The 17,500-nt window shown below is 49.9% G+C and overlaps 2 protein-coding genes across 12 annotated transcripts in view; both read right to left on the bottom strand.

Moving 5' to 3' along the window:
- Positions 1-3,970, bottom strand: part of LOC133119032 (protein MON2 homolog) — a 42,079-nt gene extending 38,109 nt beyond the window's left edge. For both annotated transcript variants that reach the window (XM_061229412.1, XM_061229413.1), the window contains exon 1: positions 3,490-3,970. In XM_061229412.1, the coding sequence (XP_061085396.1) occupies positions 3,490-3,597 (108 nt within the window). In that variant the 5' untranslated portion in view covers positions 3,598-3,970. The remainder of the gene's footprint in view (positions 1-3,489) is intronic.
- A 2,436-nt stretch (positions 3,971-6,406) lies between these two features.
- LOC133119188 (ubiquitin carboxyl-terminal hydrolase 15-like) overlaps positions 6,407-17,500 on the bottom strand; it is a 26,045-nt gene continuing 14,951 nt past the window's right edge. For 6 of the 10 annotated variants that reach the window (XM_061229655.1, XM_061229659.1, XM_061229657.1 and 3 more), the window contains 14 exons: positions 17,150-17,323; positions 14,841-14,999; positions 14,121-14,345; positions 13,614-13,697; positions 13,408-13,502; positions 12,652-12,840; positions 12,148-12,281; positions 11,373-11,651; positions 10,688-10,758; positions 10,166-10,281; positions 9,625-9,774; positions 9,027-9,130; positions 8,805-8,893; positions 6,407-6,658 (listed from right to left, as the gene is read on the bottom strand). In XM_061229655.1, coding sequence (XP_061085639.1) covers positions 6,431-6,658; positions 8,805-8,893; positions 9,027-9,130; positions 9,625-9,774; positions 10,166-10,281; positions 10,688-10,758; positions 11,373-11,651; positions 12,148-12,281; positions 12,652-12,840; positions 13,408-13,502; positions 13,614-13,697; positions 14,121-14,345; positions 14,841-14,999; positions 17,150-17,323 — 2,097 coding nt within the window. In that variant the 3' untranslated portion in view covers positions 6,407-6,430. Of the gene's footprint in view, positions 6,659-6,716; positions 7,676-8,804; positions 8,894-9,026; positions 9,131-9,624; positions 9,775-10,165; positions 10,282-10,687; positions 10,759-11,372; positions 11,652-12,147; positions 12,282-12,651; positions 12,841-13,407; positions 13,503-13,613; positions 13,698-14,120; positions 14,346-14,840; positions 15,000-17,149; positions 17,324-17,500 lie in introns of those variants that run through there. The other 4 variants (XM_061229656.1, XM_061229658.1, XM_061229664.1 and 1 more) reach the window with 4 other exon arrangements.

Raw genomic sequence — 17,500 nt, 5'->3', positions numbered from 1 at the left:
ACAGCAACCATTTAAACGTCGCTAACAGCTACCGTCTGACCGATGCTAACAGTGACCATCTGACCGATGCTAACAGCTACCATCAGACCATTGCGAACAGCCACCATCTGACCGATGCTAACTGCTACCATCAGACCATTGCTAACAGCTACCATCTGACCAAAGCTAACTCCTACCATCTGCCACTGACGTGAAAGGGAGGATCACTCACCTGACATCATCGTTCACAGTCAAAATGTTCCAGATTTGGAACTCACAATCTTTCCTTTGAACAAGAAAACATTCAGCTCATCCTTGAATGCAGGCATCCTGGAGCCTATGGTTAAAGTAAGATTGGGACGTGGAAGGTTGGTGGTTCAAGCCTCAGTGTAGCCACAATAAGATCAGTGCAGCCGTTGGGGCCCTTGAGCAAGGCCTTTAACTCCCCATTGCTCAGGGAGGATTGCTTAGTCTAATCAACTGCAAGTCACTTTTTGATAAAAACATAAAACTAAATATGAAATTATTATTTAAAATTTTTACATGGATATCAATTCCATTCTCATTAGAGATGGCTGCAAAGGGCCTGAAGCTAACCTTTAGAAAATGAGTCTCGTACGCCTTCATGAACCGATAAAGTTTTTTATTTATCTCTGGAGAAGAATGAAAACATAAAGGTCAAGCTCCAGTGGCCAGTCCTGTGAGGCACCAGGGCAGATTAGACCTCGTAGCGCTGAGCGCTATCAGCGTTTCCCCCGACAAAACATTCGGTGAGGCCCTTCAGCACAAATGGCCCCACTCTGAGAAGTTTGTTGTGTGGAATCTGGACACTGAAAGTGCGCGCAAAGACCCACCAGAACAGAGCCACCAGATACACACCTTCGGTGCCTATCAGTCATTTTATTCTGTTCCCGAAATGTGCACTCACAAGCAGAATTTGCACTCTCACAAGCCAAATGTGCACTCACAACCTAAATGTGCACTCTCACAACCCAAATGTGCACTCATAACCTAAATGTGCACTCTCACAACCTAAATGTGCACTCTCACAACCCAAATGTGCACGCTCACAACCAAAAGGGACCACAGATGTTCAGCAGGGCAGGGAGCCTTCTCTGACTGCGGTCATTAAAACCGCACACATCTCCTCAATCCCACCAGGAGCTTGGATGAACCAGGAGGGATGGTTTGTTGTGACAGGAGAAGGCCCGTCAATTTATTTTAGCACCTGAAGCCATCGTGGGCACGTGGCGGATTGGATTGGGCTCGGGCAGTGGATCAGTAGGGGGTGAAATTAAGGAGGGGGAAAACTGATGCTGACAGAAGGATCCATCAGCCAACTGGGGGTATTTTTCAACTGTCAAATCACAGCAGGTGCAAGCAGCGGACAAGCAATCGCAGAGATAGGTCACAGGGGTACAGGGGAGGGGGGGGGGGGGGTACAGTTATTGTTACAGAGCTGCAGTTCACAGCTCCCTCAGAGAAACATCTGACAGCAGTAGACACACCTGATTTTAAGTGGCAGGGCTGATTCAATGTCTACTACAGGCAAAATCACCCTGACACAGAAATAAAAATAACAAATTTTTGAAACCCCATCAGAGGGAAACATATCTTGGGTCAAAACCCGAGTGTCTACAATTTCAGCATTCAACTGCCCGTGACTATTGTGGCTTTCCTTCCAAAATAACTACCGTTGTCCGATCACAATCAAAAAGGCTTGAGGATCTAGTTCGATATTAATAAGCAGAGGCCTTCAAGTAGAGCTTTTTTTACATCTTGGCAGGAGGTAGAAGTGAATAATAAAATTCAGAGGAAAGTGGTTTACCTCCAGCGGTTGCGGGTTCAATTCCCCAGGTACTGTGTGGCATTGGCCTTGTGCTCTTGAGCAAGGTAGGCTACATAACCTCAATTTCCTCAACAAATATCCAGCCAAAACAATGAAACATAACACACAAGATAAGAAAATTGTCCTTTCTGTTGGAGCTGAAAAATCCCTGAAAAAACTCCCAAGCGTCTCACCGCGCCCTGTGTATAATTAAAACCATTCTGCCACAAGGTGTCACGGATTGTTGCGATGCGTGTGTGCGTTACAGCGCTCGGGAACGGGTTTGACGTGTCCGAGTGAGACGGACCGGGAGCGCAATACGTGTATGATGAATGCAGCGGAGCGTAATGCATTGCGATTGATGCAATTTGATCCCTCCCGAACGGAAACCAAATATTGTAGTAGCGACAGTAGTCTGCTTAGCCGTAGGCGAAATGAACTGCTCCAAAAAGTCTGTGACACATGCAGTTATTATGGAAAAAAAGGGGGTTCCGTGTTCCCATGACAGCCTTGGGCAGAAAGCAACAACAGGCCGAGCTCTGCGTCAGCTGAAAATGCAACTGAGACGACAGCATATTCAAAGCATAGTCTGAAAGCAGAAGGGTAGACTTTTCTTCCCCCTTTGTTCCCCCCCATAAAAACAGTCAGTGACACCAGTTACACAGTACAATCATTGTCCAGGTGTTGTGGTCGCTTCAGAACTCAAGAAGAAGTCAACCCAAAAGTACGGAAGGGGTCTCAACTCTGTCCACGACGTGTGACCTGTCAAGACCGCATAATGTATAAATAACTAGAGCTAGGTCTACATAATCATTTACACCCTGTGCAGGAGAGTACCTGAAGGGAAAGCAATATCAGGTCACTGCTATGGGCAAGCAGAACGGTGTAAACTCCAGATATGACCAGTGTGAAATAACCAGCTACCAGCTACTAGCTGTTTCAAAGCCTAGCTTGAGCTGGTCAAACCATGTTGAGTAAGGAGCTGGTCTGAACTGGTCAACCAGCTACCAGCTGTTTCAAAACATAGTTTCAGCTGGCCAAACCATGTTGAGTATGAAGCTGGTCTGAACTGGTCAAACCAGCTACCAGCTGTTTCATAAAACAGCTTGAGCTGTTTTTTTTTTCCCCAGCAGCCACCTCTTTGCCACCAACCTTGCCTGTTAATGAAAATAGTCATATACGGACTTAAAAGTGTTTAAGAAACATATGGCGGTAAAGTGGGAAGCACGCGCGTCCTCTACCACATCTACAATTTAACTACACACTAGCTGCCTAAAAATTCTGTTCAGTTCTGCCGAGAATGTTTTAGGTTTGCTTGTGCGGGTACCGTTATCTATCAATGACGCTGTAAATTGCAAGCGCTTGCAGCTCCATCATGTTGAAAGGACCACAGCCAAAGTTACTGTCATTCACGCCCACCCATAATAGAATCTCCACAGTTTTAACCTAAATCCACCAGTGGACAGCAGTCATTTGACTCGCTAGCTAGTTAACTCTTCGCAGCCAGCTCGATGCATGGCACTCTCCATCCTGGTATTCAAAACTGAATTCAGCAGGACGAGCATAACGTTCCTGTTAGCCAACCCATACTTTGTGGGTTAACGTTTGCTATCTGGCCAGTATTAGCTAGAGCTAGCTAGCTACACACGATGTTTGGAGGAGCGGTTTAACATTAACGTTACCTCTTTGACTGGTGGGAATTTCTTCTTGCATTCCATTGACAGCGACCGCAAATCCGTCTGCATATTATCAAGCAATTTCTTCACCGCTTCGGGACTACTGGTCGTCATTTTCACTCTTAAAAACCTCCCAGTGTTAGATATAAAAATGAACGCGGCAGGAGTAGTGAAACCCGATTCGGCCTACTTTTTCACCTCATGTGAAAAATAAAAAGGCAGTATAGCTAGTTAGCTAGTTAGCCAGCCACTGCTACAGAAGCGTCCATTGAGCGCTTCACTTTTTAATTTTGCATTTGTTGTCTGTCAGCAGAATGGCAGCGATGACATACGCATATGACCGCTTAATAAAAAGCCCCCGTAACCATATGGGCGGTTATCATCGTAGCTAACAGCCTTCCCCTTTCGGAGGTCCAGGTAGCGCAATATATTTATAGCCAATTTCAACCAGGGGGCTCCGAGCCTCGGTCTTCACCATTTGCAGAGCCGTAGCGATCCCACAATGCCTCAGCCCACACTGACACGTCATTCCGACTTCCGTAAACAATGACAAGCTGTCACTGGATACGCGACGTCGCCCCCTTGTGGTGTTGGTATGGAAACGCAAGGTAGATGACAGTTTCGTTCCAGGGCAAACACTCTTGGACCAGCGTTGATCATAATTTTTTTTTTTTTTTTTTTTACTGTACAAGAACTTAAATCAATCTCGCTGCACCTGCTGAGGTTTCTCTATAACCAGGGGGTTTAAATATTCTGCCTGTCAAGCACCTTGATTTTTCAAGACTGGTCTTGCCAAGTCCTATATTTTATCACTGGCAAAATCGACCAGATTAGTAGATTATACAACTTCTACAGTAATTATTGGTACAGTGAACGTACATGTTATTTAAAGCAAATCCTTGCATAGAGCTCTCCAGAAATTCAAGATAAGAATGTAAAGATATCAATCAACTTCCAGGGGCAGATGAAGGCTTTGCATAACTTTATTGAAGTCCGTATATAAATACACATGCACAATTCAAATGTAAACCCAAGTGAACTCAAGTGCAGCCAAAATTCAAAACCCTCGGTCATGCGGGATGTCGGTTATCACCTTTAAAAAAAAGGAAGGTCAAATCAGAGAGCATCCTTAAAGCACGGAACCCGTAGAACCCTGGCGATAATCCTGAGTTTCAGGGCAAAGCGAAATCCCTTCCGTCCTCCCCAACCCCAAATTTAAATACATTTATTTGTTTTTAATGCTAACATATAAATAAATAAATTTACCAAATGCGCACTCACAGAGTGAACTCTTATATACAGTATTTATAGCAGATTCAGTTATACGTTGCACTCAATTCAGATTAATATTGCAACCCCCCTAGCCCACTCCCGCAATCTTCCTCAACCGCCCCGTTAAAGAAAGACATTGTTCTTCGATCACAATAAAGCATTTGCTTCGGTAGAAGATACGTATAGTAACAGTACCCCAGCATCGCGTAGCTAATGTCAAAGGCATTGATATCCCACAGTCCCCCACCCCCCAACATTCAGTCAAAATAAGAAAGACGATTCATGTGCACCTAAAGTGAATGTGAGGAAACAATCAGAGCAGCGAAAGAACGTCCCACGTTCCGTCGACACGGCGAAGTGGCAGACATTCGTGTTCAGTGAACATCTCCTTGCAACCATAATCGCCAGTGGGTCAGTGAACATTCCCCGTTCTGTGAGCGTTCCGCAGCGGTCAGAACGTTCCGTGAGCATTCCGGGTGGGAGGTCGGAAAAACCTCTCGTTTTTTTTGGGACAGGATGTCGTGAAGCTGCGGAACTCAGTGCAGATGATGACAAGGCAATGTACATGTACATCCAAAAAAAAGTCTTGAGATTACAGTAAGGCTATGGTGATTTCCATTTGGATACCAAAACATGACAGATAATCTAACAAATCACCAATGTTCATAATCTCAAAAGCCTCTTTCTTGATATTGGTGAGCGCGCGAGAGAGACAGACACATTAATTGCAATCCCTTGCTAAAGCCGCTTTCTCTATATATGATACTCACATCCACAGCTATTCATACAGTGAGATAATGTAGTGGATTTAAGGGCCAATTCCACAGGGGGGCCAATGTGCAAGGCTTGTACAGAAGTCTACAATGTGTATCAGCTGAGAGACTCAAAATAAAATATGGCTGTGCCTGAAACTGCAGACTAGCACACAACTCGTACTCATTTTCAGGCTGCACTTCATTGAAATGTAATATAAGTGGTTTGCCGACTATGCGGTTTTCGAACACAGCCCGTGACTGAAAAAAGGTACTGTTAAGTCAAGTCGCAGAGCAGACCGGTCGGATGATGCGGTTCCTGTTCCTGTCGATCAAACGCGGATGTGGACGTGGAGCGGAGGCCCCGAACTCACGACGTGTGGCACTAGACTGTGAAACGGGAAGACTGCGCCGAGAGAGGCCCCAACCGTCCCGCAGATTCGCCACGTTATGAAACAGACACATTTCAGTGCCCAGGTATTTACATGGCAAAATAAGGTATAATGGTTATGCAAACACACACCTCTGCAGGGGCGACAGCGCAGACATTCTCTGTGTTTAAAAGGGCGGCGGTGCGTGCGCGTGTGTGTGTGTGTGCGTGTGTGTGTGTTGCGAGACGACGTGATATAACACGTAGCAACTGGCTTCCACCCTCAGCACACTTCTCATTTGAATGGGCAAACTGAACCATGGAAAGGAACAGAAACGCACAGGTATGTAATGTATGCATTGAAACACGTCAGCAGGACTGGGCCCGGGAGAGGCCTGATTGCTTAGAATTTCCCGCGTAGCGCCTTTCTGAGTCTCCTCCTCACCACCCCCCCAACCCCCCCCACACGTGTCCGAGCGAGGCTTCAGCGCTTCTCAGATTCCCCCCCACCTCCCCCCCCCCCCTCGAGAGTCTCCAGGACAGCCCCTGCCGCTCAGTTGGTGTTCATGGTGATGTCATGATTGGGGTCCTGCTCCTCCGTCTCGTTGTCGTTTTCGTTTTCATTGTCGTTGTCGTTCTCGTTGTCGTTGAGGTCCTCGTCGCTCTGGCTGGGGTCCCCCACTCCCGAGGCAGCCTCCTGCACCTCCCGGTCCAGGGCAAAGTACCCCGTCCCGCTCAGCGTGTCCCTCCGCTGGTAAAAGAGCACGTACGCCGCTTTGGACTGCACACAGACACACAGACACACAGACACACAGACACACAGACACACAGACACACAGACACACAGACACACAGACACACAGACACACAGACACGGGCAGAGAGGGACCAGTTACTCACACACACACACAGTATAAAACCCAACCAGCTCCAAACTGAAAACGCCTGGAAGTCCTCTGCAATACAGATGATAATACACTTTCAATGGGGTGAGAATATACTTTCAGTTGGACTTCATATCCCAGCATGCAGTATGTTGTCTCAGCCTGTGAGACGGTTGTACACATACAATGTGTATTGGGGATTCTGAGACACAGGGGATTGTGGGACATTGTGTTCGAGTTGTGCTAATGAAACTCCACCGTCTGCAATACAACATTACGCCTTCAACATCTCAACGCTCAGATACTGAGCTTGCAAGATAAACAAGAACAAGACTTTTGAAGCTAAAACCCTCTAAAATTGGCTTCTAACAACTAGTCTCAGCCATCCCTGATTCACCTCCAAAGCTTATCTTTGTGACAAAGTGCAGCAAAATGTAAGTAGCAAGTAAATCTGCAGATCAGAGATTTATAGCTAGGACATCCGGGAATGTCCATTTACACCGTAGCACAAACTGGAAAGGGCACATTTCTCAGAAAACAAGGACATTAGTGAGAATGACACACTTTTCTCCTCAGCCTGAAAGGTCTAAATGGTCACTGCAGGCCACCCAGCCTGTAACACACACCTCCTCATGGGTCATTTCCAGAAATTAACTGAAATTCGACTGATTTAAAAACAAAAGAAATTCATCGTATATTGAATCGGCCTCTCTCATATTTTGAGAGCTGAATTTCAGTTGACTGAACTGAAATTAAACACAAGGCGGCACGGATGGTGCAGTGGGTAGCACTGCCGCCTCACAGCAAGGAGGTCCTGGGTTCGAATCCCCGTCGGCCGGGGCCTCTCTGTGCGGAGTTTGCATGTTCTCCCCGTGTCTGCGTGGGTTTCCTCCGGGTACTCCGGTTTCCTCCCACTGTCCAAAGACATGCAGGTTAGACCGATTGGAGAGTCTAAATTGCCCGTAGGCATGAGTGTGTGAGTGAATGGTGCGTGTGCCCTGCGATGGACTGGCGACCTGTCCAGGGTGTATTCCTGCCTTTCGCCCAATGTATGCTGGGATAGGCTCCAGCCCCCTGCGACCCTGATCAGGATAAGTGGGTTCAGATAATGGATGGATGGATGGATGAACTGAACTAAAGTGGAATTGATCCAGACCTTAAACACAGACCCCAAAGAACAATTCAGCAAAGCTGCAGAAATAGATATTCTAAAGATAGCTCATATGTTGAAATACAGACATAAATTTTTTTTTTTTTTTTTTTTAAATGTAACAATCAAATTTATCAATACTGGGCAGTCTAACTTTAATAGCATCATGTCACTGTGTATGAACACTGTAATGACAAGATCTATGTACTCTGTGTCGTATATTTGACCTCAGAATGGTTCACCATTTTGAATTTTTTTAATTTATATAAATTTGGTGCACAACATGGGGCGGTCCACATCCATTTCCTACCCTGATCCTCTGTGTCCACGTTCATGCACAAACCCCACTGTGCGTTTCAGTGTGGACACGCGCACTTCCCCTCCCAAACAGACGGTGGCGCCAGTTGCATAACTGGTGACTCGGACACAAACTCAGGCTAATACGCCAATAGCTGCACAGCTGCGCTCAAGGCTTCAGGCTTTTTTGCCTGATTTTACTACCGAGGCGAACTCCGTTCTCCCCTCTAAACTGAGAGTTGCCCCAAGGAAGATTGCCTTTCCCCAAATTGGAATTGAAAAATATAGTTTGTTATTGTATACATTTTTTTTTTTTTAATTGAGGAAAACAAAGAGGGGGAAAAAAAGGAACAGGTGAGACAATCACACTGAACACAACCCCAAATCTGCTGGGAGCCAGAGCCACCTTTTCAGTGTACAAGGCTGCTGTCTTTTTAGACTTTCTTTTTCTTTTCTTTTTTTCTCCTGACCGATTATCAAACACACAGGCGTGAGATTACCCTTTTCACACGACCATCTGCCCCCATGGTGCTGCTGAGGGCAAAAATATAGCCAGCCTACAGCTACAGAGGTGACGATGGAAATGAACAACTCACCACAATCTGATCCTCGTTTGCGGGCGACACACTGCTGTCGTCGAAGTAGTACCACTTGTCCTCGTCTTTACACTTGGCAAACGCCGTGTCTAAACAGGAAGAACTGTATTAGCTTGGCTCCTGGCGAAGCCATTCACACATTAAGGGTGAACACACTGACGCATTTAGCAGCAGTTCACCCTGAACAGTCCAGAAAGACACAAAATGGACGCCGAGCCTTACAGTGTCCTCCTCCCATCCCGCCGTAGTGGTTGGACACGGCGATCAGGTCGTACGTACAGGGGCCGGCGTTGGGGTTGATCAGGAACTCCGACATGTCCAGATCACTTCAGGAAAACACGCACATTACATTACAGTTGTTTACCTGACACTTTCACCCAAAGTCACTTACAGCTGATTAGACTAAGCAGGAGACAATCCTCCCCTGGAGCAATGCAGGGTTAAGGGCCTTGCTCAAGGGCCCAGCGGCTGTGCGGATCTTATCGTGGCGACACCTGGGGCTTGAACCACCAACCTTCCGGATCCCAGTCACGTTCCTCCGGCACTAGGCTACAGGCTGCCCCCCGTTCTCACACACAAGATGAGCTTCCCACTCTGACTAACAACATCTAATTATCTAATTACGAGTGCTGCACGGCATATACACCTGAACACAGCAGGTCAGGTTAGAACACCCAAGGGTTCAAAGGTAGCAGAACCTCCCAGGCGACAGACTCTCACCCCCTGGTCTACAGTGGGAATACAGCAACGGGCCCGTTTCTGTGCGGCGCTGGTGAGAATGGGGGCTGTGGTGCGGCGAGTGGGTCGCGGGGGGGTCTACCTGAGGGGGAAGTCCACCAGGGAGTCCAGTTTGTCCCTCATGTAGCGGCTGTAGGAGAAGCGCTTGAGGTGCACCACCAGCACGGGCGGCAGGGACCACAGGTCCAGCTTCTTGGTGGCCTGCTGGTGCTGCTTGCAGTTCGGGCAGTACCTGAGAGGAGCGGGTAGGAGCGTCCCCGAAATTAATCACCATGACAACGCCGGGTGCAGGGAACGCGGCGTTCAACTGCTCGTAGACGGTCACAGATGCGCGCAGACACAGACACACACACACAGACACACACAGAGAGACACAGAGAGACACAGAGAGACACAGAGAGACACACACAGACACAGAGAGACACACACACACACACACACACACACACACACACACACACACACACAGACTGACACAGAGAGACACAGACACACACAGACAAACACTCAAGACTCAGAGGCACACACAGACACACACAGGCACACACAGGCACACACAGGCACACACAGGCACACACAGGCACACACAGGCACACACAGGCACACACAGCACTGGGTCTCACCATGGGTCCTCGGCTCCCAGCTTCTCCTTGGTGGTGAAGAGCTCGATGCAGTCCTTCAGCTTGAAGAAGGCCTTCTTCTGGGGCTTATACTCCATGCTCTCGTGCTTCTCAAAGTCCTGTTGGACAGAGAGGGAGACAGAAAGAGGGAGAAGCAAAAGAGACATAAAGCATAAAGATTGAGTGAGTGAGAGAGAGAGAGAGAGAGAGAGAGAGAGAGAGAGAGAGAGAGAGAGAACAAGAGAGAGAGCCTTAGTGTTCATACTGCTTTTGCTTCTGGTGAAAAGGGAAAACGATTGAAACATAAAACTGAAATTACTTCTCCAGTTAACCCAGGTCCTCTGTGAAGGACTTTCAGTGACTGAGAAATGGTCGCTCAGCACTGTTTCTATGGTCACTTTTCCTTGCAAATTTTGAACTTTTAAAAAAGGATCTAGGCCCAGCCACAAAGTGTGTGTTTTTAATGCCCTTCACATTCAAGACAAACCGAATACAAACACAATACAAGCCCGTGACCAGTCTCACCTCCGCCACGCTTTCGTCAAAGTACTTCTTCTTCATCTCCGGCTCCCAGTCCAAGGAGAGATAGGACCTGTCTGTTCAAGAAGAAACATGGAGTCAGCGAACATGGGAGTCAGCGGAACATGGAGTCAGTGGAACATGGAGTCAGTGGAACATGGGAGTCAGTGGAACATGGGAGTCAGTGGAACAAGGGAGTCAGCGGAACATGGAGTCAGCGAACAGGGAGTCAGCGGAACATGGAGTCAGCGAACATGGAGTCAGCGGAACATGGAGTCAGCGGAACATGGGAGTCAGCGGAACATGGGAGTCAGCGGAACATGGGAGTCAGCGGAACATGGAGTCAGCGGAACATGCGAGTCAGCGGAACATGGAGTCAGCGGAACATGGGAGTCAGCGGAACATGGAGTCAGCGGAACATGGAGTCAGCGGAACATGGAGTCAGCGGAACATGGGAGTCAGCGGAACATGGAGTCAGCGGAACATGGAGTCAGCGGAACATGGGAGTCAGCGGAACATGGAGTCAGCGGAACATGGAGTCAGCGGAACATGGGAGTCAGCGGAACATGGGAGTCAGCGGAACATGGAGTCAGCGAACAGGCGGTCGCGAGAGGAGAGGAGCGCCGAGACTCGTGTCTCCAGGGCGAGGCGAGGCGAGGCCCGTCGGCCCGAGACAGAAACCCGCTCTCACCGCTCAGCCGCAGGTGGCCCTCGTCGAAGCGGATCTGCCGCGGCTGGTCCTTGCAGTAGCTGAAGTCGGGCTTGCCCATGTTGTTGAACTGGAATGTGAACAGCCGCTTCTTCTGGCCGGCCGGCGACCGCCGGCCCTTGGTGGTCCGCTCGGGGCCCATGCCGTTCTCCAGGTCGTTGTCGCCGCCCACCGACTCCTCCGACTGGCTGTTGTCGTTCTCCGAGGGCAGCTCCTGGTCCTGGCTGGACTCCTCGTCCTGCTCGTCAGTCTCCATCTCGCCTGAGGGAGAGGGAGAGGGAGAGAGAGAGAGAGAGAGAGAGAGAGAGAGAGAGGCCAGAGTGAATCTCTGGGTTTCATCACGAGGAAAAACCGCCAAACGGTACAGCAGAACTGAACGCACTGCAGATTCCATTGCTGCCTTCATTTATCATAACATAACATAAGGTAATGGAGAGAACAGGCCATTCAGCCCAGCAATGCTCGCCTTTTCCTACCACTGAAGTGTACCTACAGCCCAAATTCCCTCAAAGCTAAATAGTATCTAAACACCGTATCAAGCCTGGTCCTGAAAACCCCCCCAGTGTTTCTGCCTCCACTACATGCACTGGCAAGCTATTCCACACAGTGACCACTCGCTGTGTGTAAAGAATACTTGCTAATATCTGTACAGAGCAGACAGATTGACAGTGTGACTGAGCAGGGAGGACTGATGGAGCGTAATGCAGACGGGCCGTCTGAAACGGCAGGCCTGTGTGGGGCGGGGGCGGGGACTCACTGGGGGACCCCCCCTCCTCCAGGACGCCGTTGGCCACGTTGCCGTTGATGCCGTGCTCCTTCGGGAGGGGCGTCGACTCCTCTTCCTCCTCCTCCTCCTCCTCTTCCTCCTCGGGGCTGGCGCGCAGGAACCGGCTAGAACACGAACACGGAATCTCAAATCACACATTGGTCCCCCCGCCGTAAGCCCGGACACAATCCAATTCAGACGACGCTCCTGCTCTCCAATACGAAAAAAAGGCTGCTTTCCTACTGCCCCATACATTATCTCAGCTCAGGATATAGCTAGAGGTGGGGCTGTATCATATGGATATGGGACAGCCTGTGGCCGAGTGGCTAAGGTACAGGTACATGACTGGGATCTGGAAGCTTGGTGGTTCAAACCCTGGTGTTGTCACGATAAGATCCGCACTACAGTTTGGCTCTTGAGTAAGGGGTTGTTCCCTGCTTCGTCCAATCAACTGTAAGTCCTTTGAGTAAGGAAGAAATGATTGAGGATCATTACCACATGCGCAGGAGCAGCAGGTTGTAGAACTTCTCCTCGCTGAGGCAGCGGGGCACGGTGATGAGGAAGGGCAGGCTGAAGAGCGGGGTGCTGGTGTGGTTGTAGCCCGACTGCTTGTACTTCTCCCGCAGGTGCACCGGGATCACCACGTGGTCCCCGTCCTCCGTCCTGCTCACCGCCACCTCGAACCTGCGCCGGGAGGGAGGCCGGGGTCAGAGGTCAGTGGTCAACGGTCAACTGTCAACTGTCAACTGTCAACTGTCAACTGTCAACTGTCAACTGTCAACTGTCAACGGTCAACGGTCAACTGTCAACTGTCAACGGTCAACGGTCAACGGTCAACGGTCAACTGTCAACTGTCAACTGTCAACTGTCAACTGTCAACTGTCAACTTGGGTCAAAATCCCAAGCAGGATGTGCATCTGTAATTTAGAGTCATTTCGCTTTTCGATATGGAATGATCTTCTAATTAATTAATTATGCAAAAATATATCACACGGCTGCTTGCAGAGCTTGTATTTGACTTTTTTGGGGTGTCCTGTAAACTCTCAAAATGACTGCATATTTGAGATTTGTTGTGAAACGCTGATTAAATAGCCCAGACGTAGCAGGCTGAATTTGGAAGATTGTTTCACTTTCGTATCTCGTACATTCAGTAGCCGACACACTTAAATGGAAAAATCAGACTCTTGAGTGAATGTACCGTTTGGGGCGTAACTGGATGGCTGGCTTGAATGATTAATCTTCGGTACTCACACGTAAATATCGTCCCTCTCCATGATACTGCTCAGGTTCTCGTTTGTGGCGAATATCCGATGAAACCGATGGTTGTAGATGTCCGTTACGATCATCTGCGTTACGAGAGAGAGCAGAGTTACGGAGCAGAACTGCCATTCCAGGACAAGGCACCAGAGGTGACTTCGCTTTTCCGGGAAAAGGGGCGACCCGTCTTACAGCCTTACCTTGTCAGCAGGTACCCCCGAGAGAGCGGAGAGAGAGGTACAGAGGTCAGCGATGTAGCCCACCTTGGGGACGGTCAGTTTGTACTGCAAAACAAGCAAACCCACATTTCCCATTGGTCCCAAGGGTTGAAATTAGCATGTCAGCACACACTCTACTCTACATGAACTGCGTCAAGTCAAACTAATTGAAAAATGCTAAAACAGAATCGCAAGAGAACAAAACAGGTGTTGGATATCCCAAAAACCAGTGAACGGAAGGGACATGGATACAATACTATAAACTAATCACTAGCGCTCCCTGTGCTATCCCACAATGCACCACCACCGTCCCTCTGAAACATAATCGCGAGAGAACAAAATAGCGAAGGAAAGAGGTTTCAATTCAATACCGTACATACAAATTCACCCAATAATCAGTGAACGGGAGGGACAAGAATACAATACTGCCAACTAATCACCAGCTCTCCCAGCGCTATCCCACAATGCACCACGAGGGCGAGGCCGTACCTGCGTGGGTTTGGCCATGGGGTCCAGCCGCACCAGGTACACCTCCAGGGTGCGTTCCTTCTTCATGGGCAAGGGCAGAGTCAGGTAGCAGAAGGGGTCGAAGGTCACAGAGACCTTGGAGCAGACAGGGCACACCAGGGTGGACTTGAAGAGGCCGTGGAAGATGTCCACGATGATGGAGTCGTTCCTCTTTATGTGGTTCTCCCAAGCCTCCTCCGCCACGACCTAGACGGAGGTCAGGGTTCAGAGGTCAGGGGTCAGGACAAAACGCTTATGGGATGGAAAGCCCAACTGCAGGGCTGCATACCTGCATGGGGGCAGGTATCTTTCTAAAAAATGGTCAAACATTTCCTATGTACCATTTATGAAATATACACGTCAATCATGGGCACAAGTGTACAAATGAAACTGATACCGATATTATTGTGTCCCTAGATGGATGAGTGTTGACGCCATTCAGATGAATGCTGGGATTTTTGCCAAATAATTATGTTCAGCCCTGGGTGCGTTGAAGTGTCCCTGAGCAAGACACCTAACCCCCAACTGCTTCCGACAAGCTGATTAGTACCTTGCATGGCAGCCTATTGCCTTTGGTGTGTGGGCGAGTGTGAATGAGCGAATAAGAGCAATCATTTGAAAAGCACTTCGGATAAAAGCGATCTATCCACTATCCCAGTTACCGGGCGGAAGGCGGAAGGCGGAAGGAGGAAGGAGCGCTACCTTGTCGGGCCGGCCCTCGGCGTCTTTGAGCTGGATGTAGGGCTTCTTCCTGATGCGGTTGAGGTCCTCGTGGAGGCCGTCCAGCAGGAACGCCAGCAGCTCGTGGGAGTCCTGCTGCTGGTACCCCGAGAACTGAGGGGCGAAGCGGCCCACCTGCGTCTGGCGTGGACACACGCCCGAAACCACCGTCAGTGCCCGAAACCACCGTCAGTGCCCGAAACCACCGTCAGCGCCCGAAACCACCATCAACGCCCAAAACCACCGTCAGCGCCCGAACACAACCCCCTGAACAACGCCCGAAACCACCGTCAGTGCCCGAAACCACCGTCAGCGCCCGAAACCACCGTCAGCGCCCGAAACCACCGTCAGCGCCCGAAACCACTTTCAACGCCCGAAACCACCATCAACGCCCAAAACCACCATCAACGCCCAAAACCACCGTCAGCGCCCAAACACAACCCCCTGAACAACGCCCGAAACCACCGTCAGTGCCCGAAACCACCGTCAGCGCCCGAAACCACCGTCAGCGCCCGAAACCACCGTCAGCGCCCGAAACCACTTTCAACGCCCGAAACCACCGTCAACGCCCGAAACCACCGTCAGCGCCCGAAACCACCGTCAATGCCCAAACACAACCCCCTGAACAACGCCCGAAACCACCGTCAGCGCCCGAAACCACCGTCAACGCCCGAAACCACCGTCAACGCCCGAAACCACCGTCAGCGCCCGAAACCACCGTCAATGCCCAAACACAACCCCCTGAACAACCCCCTGAACAACGCCCGAAACCACCGTCAGCGCCCGAAACCACCGAACCACCGTCAATGCCCAAACACAACCCCCTGAACAATGCCCTGAACACAACCCCCTGAGCAACGCCCTGAACAACGCCCAAAACACAACCCCCTGAACAACGCCCAAACACAACCCCCTGAACAACGCCCAAACACAACCCCCTGAGCAACGCCCTGAACACAACCCCCTGAGCAACGCCCTGAACAACGCCCAAAACACAACCCCCTGAACAACGCCCAAACACAACCCCCTGAACTACGCCCTGAACACAACCCCCTGAACAACGCCCAAAACAACGCCCTGAACAACGCCCAAAACAACGCCCAAAACAACCCCCTGAACAACACCCGAACACAACCCCCTGAACAACGCCCGAACACAACCCCCTGAACAACACCCGAACAACCGCCTGAACATTACATTACATTACATTATTGGCATTTGGCTGACGCTCTTATCCAGCGCGACATACAGTTGATTAGACTAAGCAGGAGACAATCCTCCCCTGGAGCAATGCAGGGTTAAGGGCCTTGCTCAAGGGCCCAACGGCTGTGCGGATCTTATTTTGGCTACAGCGGGATTCGAACCACCGACCTTGCGGGCCCCAGTCATGTACCTTAACCACTACGCTACAGGCCGTCCTGAACAACGCCTGAACAACCCCTGCCCATCCTGAACAAGGTTTCCAGGACCAGGGACGAAAGAGTTTGCCAGATACGGACACACCCTTTCCAGGGCTCGCTGGCAGACGGCACACAGGCAAGTGAGGACCTTTACTGATGTCCCCACAAGGCAGTACATCACTGAGTGCACATTCTATGTGTGTGGATTGCAAAATTTCAAGCACCAAGAGTGCCCCCCCAAAAAACATCCTGTCACATCTACAAAATAGTTTGCGAGCGTAGCTGTTGCCGGTTGTCAACAACAGTTGTTGTTGTTGTTGTTCTTGATGATGATGAGCCCAGACCATCATTCATCTCTTGTAATATTAATGTATGAATTTCATTTGGAATACAAGTCGCCTGCCCGTTATTGGGCACGGTTAATACGCCTGTGCGAACTGCAAAGAAATCCAACGTCTACCATTTCGATTTGTTTTCAGGTTCACAGTTACTTTCAGGAGGTGTTATATCATTTTTAACCGGATACATTTCGGTGAATTTTAGGCCCGTCCCAAAAGGGAGAAGGGACAAGCAGAGCACCGGAGGGCGAGACGCAGAATGGAGGAATAGGGGCTGGCCTGTAGCGTAGCGGTTAAGGTAAATGACTGGGACACGCGGTGGTTCTAATCCCGGTGTAGCCACAATAAGATCCGCACAGCCGTTGGGCCCTTGAGCGAGGCCCTTAACCCTGCATTGCTCCAGGGGAGGACAGTCTCCTGCTTCGTCTAAATCAACTGTACGTCGCTCTGGATAAGAGCGTCTGCCAAACGCCATTAATGTAATGTAAAGTAAAGTAATAAATGAGGAAGACGCACGGAGCGGTCGGCCAGACGAGAGGAACGCGGGACTCACCTTGAAAGGCCTCGGCGTGACGTAGCTGTATTTCCCCGACCACACCTGCTTGGCGAGCTCGGCGTACGCCTTGGCGATCTCCCCGCGCATGCCCAGCGGGTTGTCCATGTTCAGCTCGTCCTGGTACTTGTCTCGCAGGAAGTAGTCGGTGAGCGGGGGGATGTTGTTCAAACACTGTGCGGGGGGGGGGGGGGGGGGGCAAAGGGGTGAACGTTAAACCACAAGACACAAACAGGAGAAATGTCAAAAAGGAGCTAGAGCGACAGGAATAGCGCAACAGTGATTAGCGCACATTAGCGCAACAGCAATTAGCGCACATTAGCGCAACAGCGATTAGCGCACATTAGCGCA

This window comes from Conger conger, chromosome 19, assembly GCF_963514075.1.
Source record: "Conger conger chromosome 19, fConCon1.1, whole genome shotgun sequence".
Classification (NCBI taxonomy): domain Eukaryota; kingdom Metazoa; phylum Chordata; class Actinopteri; order Anguilliformes; family Congridae; genus Conger; species Conger conger.
The sequence above is the reverse complement of the archived record's forward strand: the minus strand, read 5'-3'. Positions and strand labels throughout refer to the sequence as shown.